Below are 18,312 nucleotides of genomic sequence, written 5' to 3' on the forward strand. Positions count from 1 at the left end.
TTACATTAAAAAATATAAAAGGTTCCCATGTACCCCACTCCCCACATTCCCCACTCTTCCCACATCAACAACCTCTTTCATTAGTATTTTCTGGTGATTAATATTCTAGTTATTAACTCAGTAAGTTTACATAATATATTTCATAATAGTGCAGTCATACAGTACTTGTCCCTTTGTGTCTGGCTTTCTTCACTCAACATAATGTCCTCCAGGTTCATCCACGTTGTCATATGCTTCACAACTTCATTTCTTCTTAAGCCATAATATTCCATCATGTGTTACGGACAACTGGGTTGTTTCCATCTTTTGACAACTGTCAGTAACGCCACAGTGAACATCATTGTGCAGCTATCTGTTTGTGTCACTGCTCTCAGTTCTTCTGGGTATATACTCAGTAATGGTATTGCCATGTCATGTGGCAAATCTATATTCAACTTCTTTAGTAAGTACCAAATGGTCCTCCACAGTGGCGGTTCAACTCTGCAGTCCTACCTACAGTGAATAAGCATTCCTATTGCTTCACATTCTCTCCAACACTTGTAGTTTTCTGTCTTTTTGATAGTGGGCATTCTACTCTTCTGCGTTTCTAGGAATTTGTTCATTTCAGCTAGGTTGTCTAATTTGTTGGTATGTCGTTTCTCATAATATCCTCTTATAATCCTTTTTATTTCTGTGGGGTCAGTTGTAACGGCCCCCCCTTTTATTTCTGATTGCATTTATTTGCATCTTTTTTTCCTTTGTTAGTCTAGCTATGGATTTGTCAATTTTATTGATCTTCTCAAGAACCAGTTTTTGGTTTTGTTGATTTTCTCTATTGTTTTTTTGTTCTCAATTTCATTTCAAATCTCAATTTCTGCTCTTGTTTTATCATTTCTTTCCTTATGCTTGCTTTGGGCTTGGTTTGCTCTTCTTTCTCTATTTCCTCCAGATGTTGAATTAGGTCTTTGATTTTAGCTCTTTTTTTTTTTTAATAGGTTTTAAAAGTTTTTTTTTTTAAGATTTATTTATTTATTTCTCTCCCCTCCCCCCCACCCCAGTTGTCTGTTCTCTGTGTCTATTTGCTGTGTCGTCTTTGTCCGCTTCTGTTGTCAGCGGCACAGGAATCTGTGTCCCTTTTTTTGTTGCGTCATCTTGTTTTGTCAGCTCTGTGTGTGTGCAGCGCCATTCTTGGGCAGGCTGCACTTTCTTTTGTGCTGGGCAGCTCTCCTTATGGGGCACACTCCTTGTGCGTGGGGTTCCCCTACGCAGGGAACACCCCTGCGTGGCACGGCTCTCCTTGCGCGCATCAGCACTGCGCATGGGCCAGCTCCACATGGATCAAGGAGGCCTGGGGTTGAACCGTGGACCTCCCATGTGGTAGGCAGACACCCTATCCATTGGGCCAAGTCTGCTTCCCTCACCTTCATATTTTAAGAACAGTTTTGCCATATAAAGAATTCTTGGTAAGCAGTTTTTCTCTTTTAGTATGCTAATTATATCAAACCACTGTCTTCTCATCTCCATGATTTCTGGTGAGAAATCTGCATTGAGTCTTACTGCTTGTCCTTTGTATGTGATGGTTTGCTTCTCTTGCTGCTTTTAGAATTTTCTCTTTATATTTGGCCTTTGACATCCTGAGTAGTATGTGTCCTGGAGTAGATCTATTCACATTTATTCTAATTAGGGTATGCTGTGCTTCTTGGGCATATAAATTCATTTTTTTCATGAGACTTGGGATATTTTCAGCCATTATTTCCTCAAATACTTTTTCTCCCCCTTTTCCCTTCTTTCTCCTCCTGGAACTCCCATGGCACATATGTTATTGTACTTTCAGTTATCATTCAACTACCTGAACTCAATTTTTCCCATTCTTTTCTCTCTGTTCTTTCTTTTCAATTTCAGCTGTTCTGCTTTCTGCAATACTTAAAATTTTTTCTATCATTTTGAGTCTGCTGTTGTATGCCTCTAATTTTTTTTTAAATTAATTTCTCTCTCCCCACCCCCTCATTGTTTGCACTTGCCGTGTCTCTTCGTCTTCTTTGTTTCTTTAGGAGGCATTGGGAACTGAACCTGGGACCTCCGATGTGGGAGGCAAGTGCCTAATCGCTTACCCTACTTCCATTCCCTGCTTTTTTGTGTCTGTTACGTTTTTCCTCTTGTGTCTCTTATTGCGTCATCTTGTTGTGCCAGCTTACTGTTTTCTGTAGGAGGCACCGGGAACCAAACCAGGGACCTCCCTGGTGGTAGGCAGGAGCTCAATTGCTTGAGCCACATCCGCTTCCCTTAATTTTCTTTAAGTTTTTAAAATGGTCACCTGGGAAGTGGATGTGGCTCAACTGATCGAGCGTCTGCCTACCATATGGAAGTTCCAGAGTTCAAACCCAGGGCCTCCTGGCCCGTGTGGTGAGCTGGCCCATGTGCAGTGCTGCCGCACACAAGGAGTGCCATGCCATGCAGTGGTGTCCCCTGTGTAGGGTAGCCCCATGCCCAAGGAGTGAGCCCCACAAGGAGAACCACCCTGTGCAAAAAAAGCATGGCCTGCCCAGGAGTGGCGTCACATGCACAGAGATCTGACACAGCACGATGACGCAACAGAAAGAGACACAGATTCCTGGTGCTGCTGAGGCCGAGGATGCATGCAGACACAGAAGAACACACAGCAAATGGACACAAAAGAGCAGAGAGCAGCGGGGAGGGGGGGAGAAATAAATAAAAAATAAATCTTAAAAAAAAAAAGGGTCACCCCCACAACTCTGCCAAACTCTGATCCTCTTTATCCTGCTACTCTTGTTTTTCTTTTCTTATCATCTTTCACATACAATACAATTCACCTATTTTTATTGTTTTAATATCTTTCTTCCCCACCAAAAATGAAGTTCCACAAAAGCAGGGGATTTTATTTGTTTCTTTTGATCACTGCAGTATCTCCAGTGCCTAAAACAGAATCTGGTACAGAGTGAATGCTCAATAAATATTTTTTGAATGAAGAATAAAGAAAGTGGCATTTGTGATGGGTTATGAAGGATAAGTAAAACTTCATTAGGTAGAGATGAAGACAGTAGATCATTTAAGTCTTTTCGAAACAAATGTATTGACATAGAGAAGGGAAGTTTAGCTAGAAAACAGTAACATTCCAATTATTGAGTATAGAACTTAACAATGACAAATCTGGGGCTAACACCTTATTTTTTGAGGGTCTCATTCTCTCTTCACTATACTTCATGGCTGTATTCCATATGGCAGACAGAGGCTGAACTTAATCAATGCTTAAACTGCCAAAGAGATTATAACAAAAGTAATGCTAACAAATGTCAAAGAACTGTAGTAAAAAAGTTCTACTTATACTTGATAAATTGCTTTCCATTTTACTTCAAATGGTTAAGAATCCTTATCCCTGTTTAGCTTTATGTTCCAATAAAGTTGCTGGCTGGTTTTCTATCTATTATTTGAGTGTTTTTCTTTTCATAGTGTGGTGGTTTGGAGCTGTATGTTCCCAAGAAAAACATGTTCTTAAACTTAATCCATTCCTGTGGGTATGAACCCATTGTTAGTAGGACTTTTTGATAAGGTTACTTCAGTTAAGCTGTGGCCCACATCAATCAGGATGTGTCTTAATCGTATTACTGGAGTCCTTCATAAGCAGAAAGAAACTCAGACAAATAGAGGGAGCAGAAAGATGCTGAAATTCGTTGAAACCAGGAAGAGAAGGGAGCACTCAGTAGAGGCCACCATGCACACTGCCTTGTGACAGAGGAGTCAAGGCCCAAGGATCACCAGCAGCCAGCCCCAGGACTCCAGTCTTTGGAAAGAAAGCATCACCTTGATGACAACTTGATTTGGACTTTCTTTTAGCCTCAAAACTGTGAACTAATAAATTTCCATTGTTTAAGCTATCCCATTGCATGGTATTTGCTTGAGCAGCTAAGAAACTAAAACACCTCGTATGTGTTTTCTATGTTCATATCCTGATACATAGAATAATTAGTCTCTTCAACCCTAGTATAATTAAGTTTACCTCTCGATATGTTTTCACTACTCCTGGTATGTCATAGAAGATTGTTGCTATTCCTGGACTCCTGGCCACTCCTACCCCAGTGACAATGTCTGTCTGTAGAATATTGTCAGTGGAAGTCATCCATATGCCGGGTTCACCTAGGAAAACACAATAAAAGCACTTGACTGCCACCTCCGATATAAGTTGATGCTCACTCTTAACTTTAATCAGATTCCAAATCAGTAGACCATTCAAGCATAAAGGTATCTTTTCCCAGGAGGAATACTCAGCTTTGAGGATGACTTTTGTTTTCTGAATGTCAGGTGCCTCTATATGTATCAGCAAGTATATGTCAGCAAAGTACAATAAGATCTACTGACCTTCAGGATCATATGAGGAACTACTTATTTGGAGAATGTACCTGTTCTCCTTAGGAAAAAGAAAAACCCTTTTTATATACAGGGATAACTCTAATTAAGCTTTGTTCAGACCCTGTTAAGATTGAGTCTAGGGACGTGGACTTAGCCCAGTGGTTAGGGTGTCTGTCTACCACATGGGAGGTCCATGGTTCAAACCCCGGGCTTCCTTGACCCGTGTGGAGCTGGCCCATGCACAGTGCTGATGTGTGCAAGGAGTGCCATGCCACGCAGGGGTGTCCCCCGCGTAGGGGAGTCCTACGCGCAAGGAGCGCACCCCGTAAGGAGAGCCACCCAGCGTGAAAGAGAGTGCAGCCTGCCCAGGAGTGGCGCCACACACATGGAGAGATGACACAACAAAAAGAAACACAGATTACTGTGCTGCTGACAACAACAGAAGTGGACAAAGAACACGCAGCAAATAGACACAGAGAACAGACAACTGGGGCTGAGGGGGGAAGGGGAGAGAGATAAATAAAATCTTAAAAAAAAAATTTAGTATGCTTTGAGCTAGTGATGATGCCAGCAGAAAACTGCAAGAAAGTGACAACTGGCAGGTAAGTGAGTTTGTTTACTTTGGCTTAAGTCTTAAGGTGACAGAAGGAAGGCCAAAGATTAGGTTAGATGACTGATTCTGGCATGTGGCCCTTATGCTTTCTTACCAAGTGGTATGGATTTAAGATGCCTTTCCCCACCCCCCAAATTGTAGAATGCAAGACTGAGTAACAATCCTGACAAAATCCTAGGAAAAGAGAATTAAAAAGCCCTTGCTTTACTGAAAGGAGACTTAGAATTTTGGGATTGTAACTCTGCTAACCTTAAAGTAGGTTTAGCTCACTGGCCCTTGATTCCATGTTAGTAGTGATTGCTTGCAAGTTGGTTCTTACATGATTGGAGGATTTGACATAAGTTAAATAGAACTCCATTTGTATCAATGCCAACATATATAGTTAATGTTAAAGTCAGGCCCAACACTACATCACTTTACCTAAATATATATATATCCATAGTTCCCAGAAGAGGTTGCAAAGCTAAAACTGCACACCACATCAGCCAGTCTTACTTGGATATATTATTTGGATATATACACTCAAGCAGAGCACACCCCTTTGAGATATACTGTCTGTAAGCCCACTTTCTGAGGACTGATTTTTTTGTGCATGTGATTTTATTTAACTCAGTAGTACTTCATAGAACAGAAGTGTTTTGCTGATCAAAAGCACAGATCAGCCCAGTTGAAGACCAAACTTTATTAGTGTGATGTGTTAGGACAGACCTTCACATATACCTTACAAAACAATGTACATGCAACTGGTTCTTAGAACTAAAGCCTTGTAGCCCTTTCCTTCATTTTATTCCATCCGTCCTGCTCTTCAGTTTAGCGGTTATCCTCCTTCAGAGGCTGGGAACAGAGTTGAAGGCATAGTGCTCTGCATTGTCTACACAATACAGCATAGAGCTGCGCATTCAGTAGGCACTTGAGAAGTTACTGGCTGACTTCCACTTGACTGGCTATTGAGAGAAATGAGCATTATACAGAAATGTCACGGGAAGAGAACTTGGCCCAGCGGATAGGGCGTCCGTCTACCACATGGGGGGTCCGCAGTTCAAACCCCGGGCCTCCTTGACCCGTGTGGAGCTGGCCCACACGCAGTGCTGATGCGCGCGAGGAGTGTCCTGCCATGCAGGGGTGTCCCCCGTGTAGGGGAGTCCCACGTGCAAGGAGTGCGCCCCGTAAGGAGAGCCGCCCAGCGCGAAAGAAAGAGCAGCCTGCCCAGGAATGGCGCCGCACACACGGAGAACTGACACAACAAGATGACGCAACAAAAAGAAACACAGATTCCCGTGCCACTGACAACAACAGAAGCGGACAAAGAAGAACGCTCAGCAAATGAACACAGAGAACAGACAACGGGGGGGGGGGGGGGAGGAGGGGCGGGAGAGAGATAAAAAAAAAGTCAGGTGCATGTTTAAATGATAAAACACACAAAGGAATTTTCTTCCTCAGAGAGGCCCTCAGATTTTGAATAATTGGGGAAAAAAAACCAGCTCTAAGGGATAAGTTACTTTCTAATCCTCAGAACTGTCAGTGTGTAAGGTTAAGAAAGAGAAGGTGCACAGACCATGCTGGTTGACGAGGTGAGTACTGAAGCAGATGACATCTCCAACAAAGGTAAGCTTAGTGTCTGGCTCAATGGCATGCTCTACTGCAACAGGAATGTAATCTGCCATGCCTGGATGTCTCCGGTCCCAGAGTCCTACCAATGTCACCCCTCTGTTCACAGCCTGGGCCGTGTAAGTGTAGTTCCTATTCCCTGGTCCAATAAGCAGTAGGTCATCTCTGAAAGTAGATATGAAAGGTAGAAATCTCTGAAAAGGGACAATAGTCAAGAAACTATTCTGGGGGCAGAACCTATCACAACATTTTACATTTAACAGTTCAAAAGTTCAGAAGGAATTCCATAATGGAGAGTAAGCAAGGCCAGAGATCAGGTCTATTACCTTTATTTGTATAGTGCCCAGTAAAGTTTTTTGATGATAACACTCAGGTTACCTCCCTATATGTCCTTCTGTAAAACTGGGATTTAAAACATGAAATTTTTTTCATTAAACAAGTAATACCATTCTTTAACTGAGTCTGGTCTTTTTTCCTATCTTAATGGAAGAAATAAAAATGAGATGCCAAGTACAGAACGTCAAAGGAATATACTAGCCTGATCTACAAGATTTTTACCACAGTGTCAACACCATTCCCTCCACTCCCATACCTGTTCAGAGCCAGATAAAGCTGGGTATTGTGTGTGTGGAATTTCTCTCCAATGCTATTGTAAAACTGAACAATGAAGGTGAGAGACATGCCCAAGGGAAAGGCTGATAGGGTCCTTCCTTGGGCTGTGTACAGCTTGGGTTGGCTGCTCATTCGCAGGTATGTCACTGGTGCTACCTGTGGGAGACAAAACATACTGAGAAGGCTGTGTTGGAGGACCATACACGTGACCATATTCTGAGATTTATCATCAGTGATAAATACGGAGTGGTATTCCTCTTCGATTTGAAATAGTTAGCTCTTAATTTGAGATGACTTAACAGTAGAGGGAAAAATATGATAGTACAGGAAATAGAATTTTAATTATTAAAGCTGTGAGAATGTAAAAAGAAGCTAGAGCTTTTTGAGGAAAGGACTACCATTCTGTGCAGAGTATTCAATATTCTTGAGTAAATGATCATTTTTCAGGAATACTATAGATTGTTTTTGCACTGTAAAAAATAATTGTGATAGAGTAACAGACGTTCAAAAGATGGTTTGAATCCTAGCATTATCATTTCATAGCTTCATTCAGCTGTTCTGGGTCTCAGATTTCTTACCAGTTAAATAGTAGTAATAATGCCTACTTCTCAGGGATTTTCTGATTGTTAAAAGAGATAATGTACAGAAAAGGACCAACATAGTGGCTTGAGTATAGTAGATACCTAATGCCTAAAAAATTTTTTTAATTGGACTAACTTATCTCTAAGACCCTTTGCAATTCTAATAATAAAGCCTAATTTTGATAGCAATAGTTATACAGTTCTCCCATATTAATCCTTTTGCCAAAGCTTCTCAGAAGACATACCAATTTGAGGCTAATCCCTTTTATAATGGACTCTAATGTCTTTTTTTTTTTGCCAATTACTATTTTAATGAATATAGATTATTTCAATAATTTAAAATACAAGTACTTAAGTACCTATTTATATAACCTATTTTCCCTAAATTCTAAGGTCATTAAAAAAATTTTTTTTTGAATTAAAGTTAACAGATCACAAACTAATGTCTACTTTAATTTGATGGTTTATAACCATGTCAAAACTGGTCTCTTAAAGGTTCATTTCTATCAGAGAAGTTTCTAGTTTTTAAAAAAACAAATTTGCTCCTTAAGACAATGGTATTCTTTTTATTTTAGAGTAGGTCTGTGAAACTCACCTGAACTCCGGTTATGGCTGTTTGGTTTACTCCAAAAGGTTCTATAGAAGTGACTTCCAATACAGCAGTACCTGCAATGGAACCAGCTTTCAGGAGCCCTTCACCATCCTCCTCGATTACAGATGAATTAGGGAAACACTTGAGAACACGTGAACTCACAAAGGCAGCTCCTTCCCTAAGGAACAAATGCAACAAGTGGAATTTCTTGGGAGTTCTGTTTGACCAGAGAGAAAGGGTCACTGTTAGAGGCCATACACTGAGGAAACTGCTTGCCATTTTCCAGGTTATATGCTTATTTGTTCCTCAGGTAAAAATAAGCCTGTGGATTATGCTTACCTCTTTAAAAATCAAACCCTATTAGATATTTATCATTTAAAAAGTATTCAGCCAAAGTAATTGAAAACAGGTATTCAAATTAATACTTGTACACAATATTCATAACAGCACTATTCACAGTAGCCAAAAGGTGGAAACAACCTAAGTGTCTATCAATGGATGAATGGATTAACAATGGAATATTATTCAGTCATAAAAAGTAATGAAGTATACACTACAATGTGGATGAACCTTGAAAACGTGCTAAATGGAAAGCCAGATGCAAAGGTCATATATTGTATGGTTCCATTTATTTAAAATACCCAGAACAGTTAAATCCATAGAGACAGCAACCAGATTATTGGTTGCCAGAGCCAGCGGGGAGGAGAAAATAGGGAATGACTGCCTAATAGGTTTGGGGTCTCCTTTGGTGGAGATGAAAATGTTTTGGATTAGATAGAGGTGATGCTTGCACAGTATTGTGAATGTAGTACCTGCCACTGAACTGTACACTTTAAAATGGTTAATTTTATGTTACGTAAATTTCACCTCAATTTAAAAATTATTTGGGGCCTAGAAAAATCTAGGATATTTCTTTCCATGCGCAGGGCTTTAATGAAGGTGCTTAAAGTTAGAAGCTGGTCCTTCCTTCTCCTCTCTTCTCCTTACCTGTTGGTATGGAGTTTGAGCTGAGAATTCATAGGCATCAGAATCTGCTCAGCCTGGCACTCTGGATAGAAAAGTTGGAGTTTTTCAAACACCTATAATAAGAAAATTATCTTTACTCACATATTGACTTTGGTATAATCCCAAAGGGATTGTGACAACTACAAATCTGTAGTCTGCCTAAATTCTAATTAACTTAAAAACTTCCACAACTCTTTCCAAAATGAACGAGGCACTTAAAATGTATCTAGGTATTCTAGAATATATAACCTGGCATTAGGCACACCTGTGACTACCAGGGACTGACCATGTGGCAAAGTTTACATATTCTCTGTATTACTTAGAAATTGGGTACAAAATGTTGTGAAGTTTCTGAATTAATTCTGGTAACCTGAAAAGAGATTTGTGAACAAAGAATCTATAATATTACATTAACAATCCAGGTATTCGTGTGGAGCTGGCCATGCGCAGTGCTGATGCACGCAGGAGTGCCGTGCCACGCAAGGGTGTCCCCTGCATAGGGGAGCCCCACGCGCAAGGAGTGCGCCCGTGAGGAAAGCCGCCCAGCGTGAAAAGAAAGAGCAGCCTGCCCAGGAATGGCGCCGCCCACACTTCCCGTGCCGCTGACGACAACAGAAGCGGACAAAGAAACAAGACGCAGCAAATAGACACCAAGAACAGACAACCAGGGGAGGGGGGGAATTAAATAAATAAATAAATCTTTAAAAAAACAAAACAAAAAAAAAAACAATCCAGGTCTTCCACCTCCTAGGTTAGTGCTCTTTTCTCTACCCTATATGCAATCAGAGAACCAAAGCCAAAATAAAGAAGAAAAAAATCAGTCCCAAATTCAAAGGTAGAGAAAGTTATTTGCCCCATACAAATGGTAGTTTTCTTTTGAATTCTAATAATAACAGGGGCATTTAGCTTTTAACCTGAGAATTATTGGGCCAACTGTTTCATATACTTTTTTTTAAAAAGATTTATTTTATTTACTCCCCTCCCAGCCCCCGCCCCGCCAAGTGGTTTGTATGCACTGTCTGCTCTCTGTTTCCACTTGTCATGTGCTCTCTGTATCTGCTCGTCTTCTCTTTAGGAGGCACCGGGAAATGAACCTGGGACTTCCCATGTGGAGAGAGGCGCTCAATCGCTTGAGCCACCTCAGCTCCCTGGTTTGTTGTGTCTTTTATTGTCTTCCCTCTTTGTGTCTCTTTTGTTGCATCATCTTGTTGCGTCAGCTTGCCACACTTACCTGTCATGCCAGCTCGCTTTCTTGATCATCTTCTCCAGGAGGCACTGAAAACTGAACCTGTAACCTCCCATGTGGTAGGTGGGAGCATAATTGCTTGAGCCACCTCCCTTCCCCATTTCATATTCTTATACCTTACCATAAGTAGGATTATATTTCATTTTACCTGTGAATATATCTAAATGGACTTTATCATAATAACTCTGTTAGGCAGGATGACTCTGAAATTAATCCCTTTCTAGGTATTATGGTGTTTACATCTTTGCATTCATAGTGTGAGAAGGTGAGGGGAGTGCATGTACTATAGTTTCTGATGTCAATACATATGTAGAAGCAGCACAAGAATGGCAAAGAACTAGGAACATTAAACCTGTCTGGGGATCCCTCTAGCAATTTTTCTCTCTATCCAGATAAGTTCTTTTGGATAATGACAAAATATAACTTTCTTCTTGATATACACAAACAAGACTGAGGTTTGAGAGCTTACCAGGATCTGAACTTCATCAGATAGTTCCAACAAATTCCCCTCAAACTGCCCAAAGGAATTGTTCATACAACGGACAGTGACTTTGATACTGGTCCGACCAGCTGCTTTTGTGTGGACAACCATGGCAAAGTTATTCTCTATTGGGAGCTGTAGAAAAACCTAGACAGTGAGGGGATGGATTAAGAAATATTCATGAGTAAACATTCTCTCATTTCTTCTTTGTTTTAACAATAAGGAAAATGTGTCTTGGAAATGCCTATCTAGAAGAGCTAGAATATGAGAGCTTATTTTCATAGTGTTGTTTTTTTCCCTTCATATTCCTAGAAGCATAGTCACCTCTAAAGTTTGAACCTCTGTTTGCAGTGTTCAACATTTTTTTTTTTGAGGTACTGAGGCCAGAGATTGATCCCTGTATGTGGGAAGCTGGCACTCAACCACTGTGCCACATCAGCTCCCCTGAGTTTGTTTTTGTTTGTTTTTGTTTTTAGGATGCACCTGGAACCGAACCCCGGACCTCCCATGTGGTAAGCAGGTGCTCAACCACTTGAGCCACATCTGCTCCCTTTAACTAATTCTTGCAAGCCTCCCTAAGATTCTCATGTTATTTCTAAATCAATTCATTGATAGAAGAATGGAAATGATGGAAGAAGTTTCTAAAATGGATTCAGACAATAGAACCTAAGATAGAAGTGAGACAATCAACTCCTGGAGTAGAGAAAGAAAGAGGACAAGGAAAGGAACTTCTTATTTTGGGATTATGCTAAAGAAGGATGATTATCTCCCCACTTGCCTTACTCAACATTCCAGTCTAGATTGGATAATGAGGATTAGAATTTGACAGATTTCTGGTAATAGGGAAGGTAGGACCAACAATAAGGCAAAACATTGAAGCAGACTCCTGCTTACCTCTTTGGTACTTATTTCATGTCTTCTTTTCCCTGCCTTCTCACTAGCCACACCCTCAAGACCAGACCATCCTTTCAGAATTTTTAAACTTGCATATAGTTGCAAGTTCCAAAATCCTATTTCCCTTCTCCCCCCCTACGAAAACTTCTTTGTGTAGCTCTTGATCAGTTGTCTGGAAGAAAGTCTCCTGCTAAAGAATCAGTGATTTATAGTAATTTAATCCAAGTGAATCTGTAGATGCTTTGGATGGTGTCATTTCCATAGTGTAGGAAATCTATTTTGTGGGCATGGAGACTTTTTGGTTGTCCATTTCAATACCCAGCTTGCCTATGCTGGGTATAAGGTAGGAAAAGAAAACCTCTGTATGGCTCTCAGTCATTTCCTCTGCTAGAGGAGGGAATGGTGCTCTAGGTGAGAAAATTGGAGGAAGAGAGAAGTAGAACAGAGACTAAGGCCTAACGCATCTGCTTTCATACAACCCTATTTGATATTTAATGAAAACAACCAAATCCCTTCGCAGACCTGTACCAAACTAAGTACAGTTCCATCGCTCCTCAATTCAAGATATAACTAAGTTCTGGCCAGATAAGCGGGAAAAGCCAACCCACAAGCGTTGCCCTAGATCCAGGATTTTTAAGAAAGATTTCATACAGATATTTGCTTTTTCCAGGTACCTATTCTTTTCTTTTTATCTGACTCCAGAAATAACCTTTTAATTCTAGCTTTAGTGGCCTCACTGTTTTCTCCCAAGATCTAACTCTAACTCTTTGTTTTTTGGGGTACTGAGCTGTGACTTACTGGGTACATTGACCCCAGGTTGCTTCTTTCTAAAATAAAACCCAGACTTAGGTGCCTGCCATTGTGCCCAGATCACCTTGAGTGGGTTCCATCAAACTGATGATCAAAGGTAACAAAGCTGTGTAAAATTGGGCTGTAGCTGCCACATTTCTTACTGTTAATGTCAACTGCCCATCATTAAGCACAAACATGATTATTATAATTAAATATATTATCTGAATATGTTAAAAGATTATATTATATATTTAAACTCTGTACACATATACATTATCTTCATAATGTGTTACTTGTGTAACAGTCATTTACTCACAAATACAATCATATTAAAGAAAACATTGCTTTTGAGAGCTATTTTTAGCAAAGTATATTCAAAATTATGTTGTATTACCTGAGTATTCAGATTTGGACTATTCATATGATTTGTGGGTTTCCAGAGTTCACAGAACAATAGAAAAACAATAGTTTAGAAAGTGAGTCAGTCAGTCTTAAACTCATGATGAACTGAAATAAATTTAATGTCAAGATCCCTGGGAAACAGATGTGGCTCAACTGAAAGAGCGTCTGCTTACCATATGGGAGGTCCAGGGTTTGAATCCAGGACCTCCTGGCCCTTGCGGTGAGCTGGCCCATGCACAGAGCTGCTGCGCACAAGGAGTGCCGTGCCATGCAGGGGCACCCCCACGTAGGGTAGCCCCATGTGCAAGGAGAGCCGCCCCACGCGCAGAAAGCGCAGCCTGCCTAGGAGTGGCACCGCACATATGGAGAGGTGATGCAACAAAAAGAGACACAGATTCCTGGTGCCACTGAGAATGCAAGTGGACACAAAAAAACACACAGTGAATGGACATGAGAGAGCAGACAATGGTGGGGGGTTGGGGGGAAGGGGAGAGAAATGAATGGAAATAAATCTTAAAAAAAAAAAAAAAAAGATCCCTAAGGGAGGATGATTGTGGGAAGTGGTGGAGTGGGAAGCACCAGGAATCAGTTCCTCTACCAAAACCATTATTGAACTGGCAGCAACTGTCTGAATCAACTATTTTGGAACTCTGGAGTCCAGTGAAACACTGTGCAGTATCCAGGGAAGAGATGAAGGAAGAGGTTGTAAAATTTCAAGAAATACCAGTGAACTTCACCTTTCCTGTAGTGGCTACCATCCCCTACCCTCCACCCCCAACCACATGGCAGGCAGCTGTGGGGACTGCAGTCCAGGCTCCTGGTGCAACTTGCTGGTGGGGTAGGCTGTAACGATCTAGTGTTCCAAGATCTGAATGTTTGTGGTCTACTTGCCTATCACTGCTTTGGGTCAGCTACTTCAGATTGCTGGCAGGGGGTGGGGGTGGGCAGAGATCTGAGGGTGGCCCTGTTCCAGTCCCCCTCAGGGAAAAGTGGCAGAAGAGTCCTAAGGAGGCAGCAACTTAAAAAAGTTCTCTTTTCTCTTTACATTTCCCGTGGGAGCAAAAATAGTTGGGAAAAGTCATAAATTGATGGCTCAACAACAACAAAAACTAGCAATCCCAGAGGAGTAGAACTGTATTTCCAGAATAATAACAACATAACATTGCAAAACAAACAAACAAACAGGAAAGTATGGACAATTTATAGGGGGAAAAAGGCTTTATTAGAATCCATCCCTTAGGAAGCTCATATGTTAGAACTATTAGTCAAAGACTTAAATAATTTTTTGTTTTTGTTTTTTTAGGAGGTACTGGGGATTGAACCCAGGACCTTATACTTGGGAAGCAGGTACTCAACCACTGAGCTACATCCACTCTCCAGTGAGAGTTGGTTTTTTCATTTGTTTGTTTTTAAGAGGTACTGGGGATCGAACCCAGGACCTTGTATGTGAGAAGCAGGCACTCAACCACTTGAGCTACATCTACTCCCCAAGTCAAAGACTTTATTTAAATCAGTTGTCTTATATATTTTCAATGAACTCATCATATACAAAGAACTAAAGGGAATTAGGAAAACATTTTCAGAACAATGTAAAGAGAGAGAAATTATTAAGAAATTATTAAAAGGTACCAAACAGTAATTACAGTAACTGAAATGAAAAACTTATTGGATGAATTCAACAGAATATTTGAATAGGCATAAAAAAGGATCGGTGAACTTGAACACAAGGCAATTCAAATCCAGTGTGAGCAGCAGAAGAAAAAAAGAAGAAGAAAAATGAACAGAGTCTGAGGAACCTGTAGGACACCATCAAGTGTACCAATATACACATTATTGGAGTCCCAGAAGGACAAGAGAGAGAAAGGGACAAAAAAAGTATTTGAAGAAATAACGGCAGAAAACTTTCCAAAGCTGATGAAAGACATATTATACACATCCAGAAAGCTCAATGAACTCCAAGCAGGATAGTTTCTAAGAGATACATACCAAGACACATTAGAGCAAATTGTCAAATTGAGACAAAGGGGATATTGAAAGCATCATAAGAGAAATAATTTGTCATATACACAGGATCCCCAATAAGACTATCAGTTGATTTCTCATCAGAAACCATGGAGGCCAGAAGACAGTAGATGGCATATTTAAAATCATTAGAGAGAAAAAAAACCTGTCAACCAAGAATTGTATGTCTGACAAAGAATATCTTTCAAAAATGAAGGAGAAATTGACATTTACAGATAAACAAAAGCTGAGAGTTCATTACCAGAAGACTTGCACTATAAGAAATGCTAAGTACTAAAGGAAGTCCTTCAGGCTGAAATAAAAAGACACTAGACAGTAACTCAAAACCATAGGAAGAAAAAAAGAACATTGGTAAAGGTAACTATATAGGTAAATATAAAATCCTGTATTATTATACTTTTGGTTTGTAACTGCTTCCCCCCATATAATTTGAGGCAAATATGTAAAATAATCATTAAAATCTATGTTTAATGGGCATACAATGTGTTAATATAAAGATGATATCAAGACAATAACAATATAAAGGGAGAGGGATGAAAAAATATATATAGTACCAACTAGATTGGTACTAGTCAATCTAGGTTGTTATTAGTTTCAGATGTTAATTGTAATTATAAACGTAACCACTAAGTAAGTAAATAAAACATATAGGGAAAAGAAAAGAAGAAGAGAATCAAAATGGTACAATACCAAAAAAAAAAAAACAAAAAAACACACACACACACAAAAAACAAAATAGAAGAAAAGGGAATTATGGAGTAATTGAGGAACAAAAAATCAAACACAATATACAGAAAACAAAAGGCTAAATGGCAGAAGTAAATCCTTCTTCCTCAGTTATTATCTTAAATGTCAATAGATTAAACTTCCCTATGAAAAGACAGAGATTAGCAGATTGGATAAAAACGCATGATCCATCTATATGCTGTCTACAAGAGATTTACTTTAGGTACAAGGACACAAAGAAGTGGAAAGTAAAAAGGTGGAAAAATATTCCATGAAAGAGAACTAGAGTAGCTATATTATTGTCAGACAAAATAGAATTTAAGTCAAAAAAGACTGTAAGAAACAAAGAAGGATATTATATTGATAAAAGGTGATCTAGCAAGAAGAAATTATTATGAACATACATGCACCTCACAACAGAGCTCTTAAATATATGAAGCAAAAATTGACAGAATTGAAGGGAGAAATTGACATTAGCTCAATAAAAGTTGGAGAATTCAAGACAATGCTTTCAATAATTGAACATCTAAGCAGAAGATCAATAAGGAATGAAGGGCTTGAACAACCCTATTAACCATTTAGACATAAAGAATATATATATATATATATAAACACTCTACTAACAGCAGCAGAATACATGTTCTTCTCAAGTGCCTATAGAACATTTTCTAGGAGAGATCACATTAGACCATAAATCAAATCTTAATGAACATGAAAATTTTGAAATCCATGTAAGTATCTTCTCAGGCCATATGGTATAAAGCTAGAAATCAACAACAGTAGGAAAACTGGAAGATTTACAAACAGGTGGAAATTAGCATGTTATTAAAAAATCAATTCAACTCCCTGAGACCCTGCTTAATTCTTTCCATTCTTTTCTAGTCTTCTTTCTTATCACATTCAGCTGTTCTATCCTCTACATTGCTGCTTCTTTCATCTATGATTTCAAATATGCTGTTGTATGACTTTATTGCATTTTTTAAAAGATTTATTTATTTCTCCCCAACTACTCCCTGTTTGCACTTGCTGTGTCCATCTTCCTTATTTCCTTAGGAGGCACTGGGAACCAAACCTGGGAACTCCAATGTGGGAGAGAGGTGTTTAATCCTCTTGAGCCAGGTCTGCTCCCTGCTTTGTTGTATCTCTCCTGTTTTCCTTATGTCTTCTGTTGCATCATCTTGTGGTGTCAGCTTGCCACATCTACTTGTCACCCTACCTGGCTGTCTTGCTCATCTTCTTTAGGAGGCACCAGGAACCAAAGCAGAGACCTCCTATATGGTAGGCGGGAGCCCAATTGCTTGAAACACATCCACTGTCCTCTTTGTTGCATTTAAAAAATAATAATTTATTGAGTTATATCACTCATACATAAACATACATAAACAATAAGTATATAATAATAGTTGTTAGCTTACAAAACAAACATATATAACATCATACAGGACTCTCATAACTCACCCTACTGCCAATAACTTGCATTGTTGTTAAATCTTTTTAATTAATGATTAAAGAGCATTGTCAAAATATTACTACTAACCAAAGTATTTTCCCCCAACAAATCCTATTGTTATTATCTTTAAATCATTTATATATGAACATACATAAACAATTAAGTGTATAGTAAAAGTTGTGAAATTACAAAGCAAACATGCATAACATCATACAGGGGTCCCATACATCAACCCTACACCAAGACCTTGCATTGTCATGAGACATTTGTTACAAATTATGAAAGAATATTGTCAAAATCTTACTACGAATTATAGTCCTTATCTTACATTTGGTGTATTTTTCCCCCAACCCACCCTATTATTATTTTTAAAATATATTTTTTATGACAGAAGTTGTAAACTTATAAAACAATCATGCACATGTGCAGAACTCCCAAACAACACCCCTCCACCAACACACCACACTATGGTGGAACATTTGCTACAGATAAGATAATATTGTCTGATTGTTACCATGTCTGTGGTGTTTATTTGGCTCACATTTTCCATACTGCTTCATTATCAGCACAGTACAAATTTCACATAGATGCAAGAATATTATATTATTACTACTAACCACAGCCCATAGGTCACTCCAGCTGTATTTTTCCCATGCGTCTCCACATTCCCAACACCCTGCAGTAGTGATGTACATTTGCTCTAGCTCACAAAGGACACTCTTGCGTCTGTACCATCAACCACAAATCTCATCCTTCTCTTGGTTGACTGGGCTATTCAGTTCCTAGATTATTCTCTAGAATTCTGTCAATTGGCATTTACATACCTGGACTACCATTTTTCAGATACATCCCCATTTATAAATTAGCTGTGTTACCATCACTATGTGTTACCATCCACGCTATCCATTTCCACACTTTTACAGTAAAGCTAATTAAAACTTCTA

At 39.4% G+C, this 18,312-nt stretch overlaps 1 protein-coding gene across 1 annotated transcript in view; it reads right to left on the reverse strand.

Annotated features, from left to right (window-relative positions):
- NUP210L (nucleoporin 210 like) overlaps positions 1-18,312 on the reverse strand; it is a 229,987-nt gene that overhangs the window by 11,306 nt on the left and 200,369 nt on the right. The window contains exons 28-33 of the mRNA XM_004474977.4: positions 11,071-11,229; positions 9,338-9,429; positions 8,354-8,528; positions 7,158-7,333; positions 6,513-6,730; positions 3,995-4,131 (exon numbers count right to left, since the gene is read on the reverse strand). Coding sequence (XP_004475034.2) covers positions 3,995-4,131; positions 6,513-6,730; positions 7,158-7,333; positions 8,354-8,528; positions 9,338-9,429; positions 11,071-11,229 — 957 coding nt within the window. The remainder of the gene's footprint in view (positions 1-3,994; positions 4,132-6,512; positions 6,731-7,157; positions 7,334-8,353; positions 8,529-9,337; positions 9,430-11,070; positions 11,230-18,312) is intronic.

This window comes from Dasypus novemcinctus, chromosome 13 (genome assembly GCF_030445035.2).
Source record: "Dasypus novemcinctus isolate mDasNov1 chromosome 13, mDasNov1.1.hap2, whole genome shotgun sequence".
Lineage (NCBI taxonomy): Eukaryota > Metazoa > Chordata > Mammalia > Cingulata > Dasypodidae > Dasypus > Dasypus novemcinctus.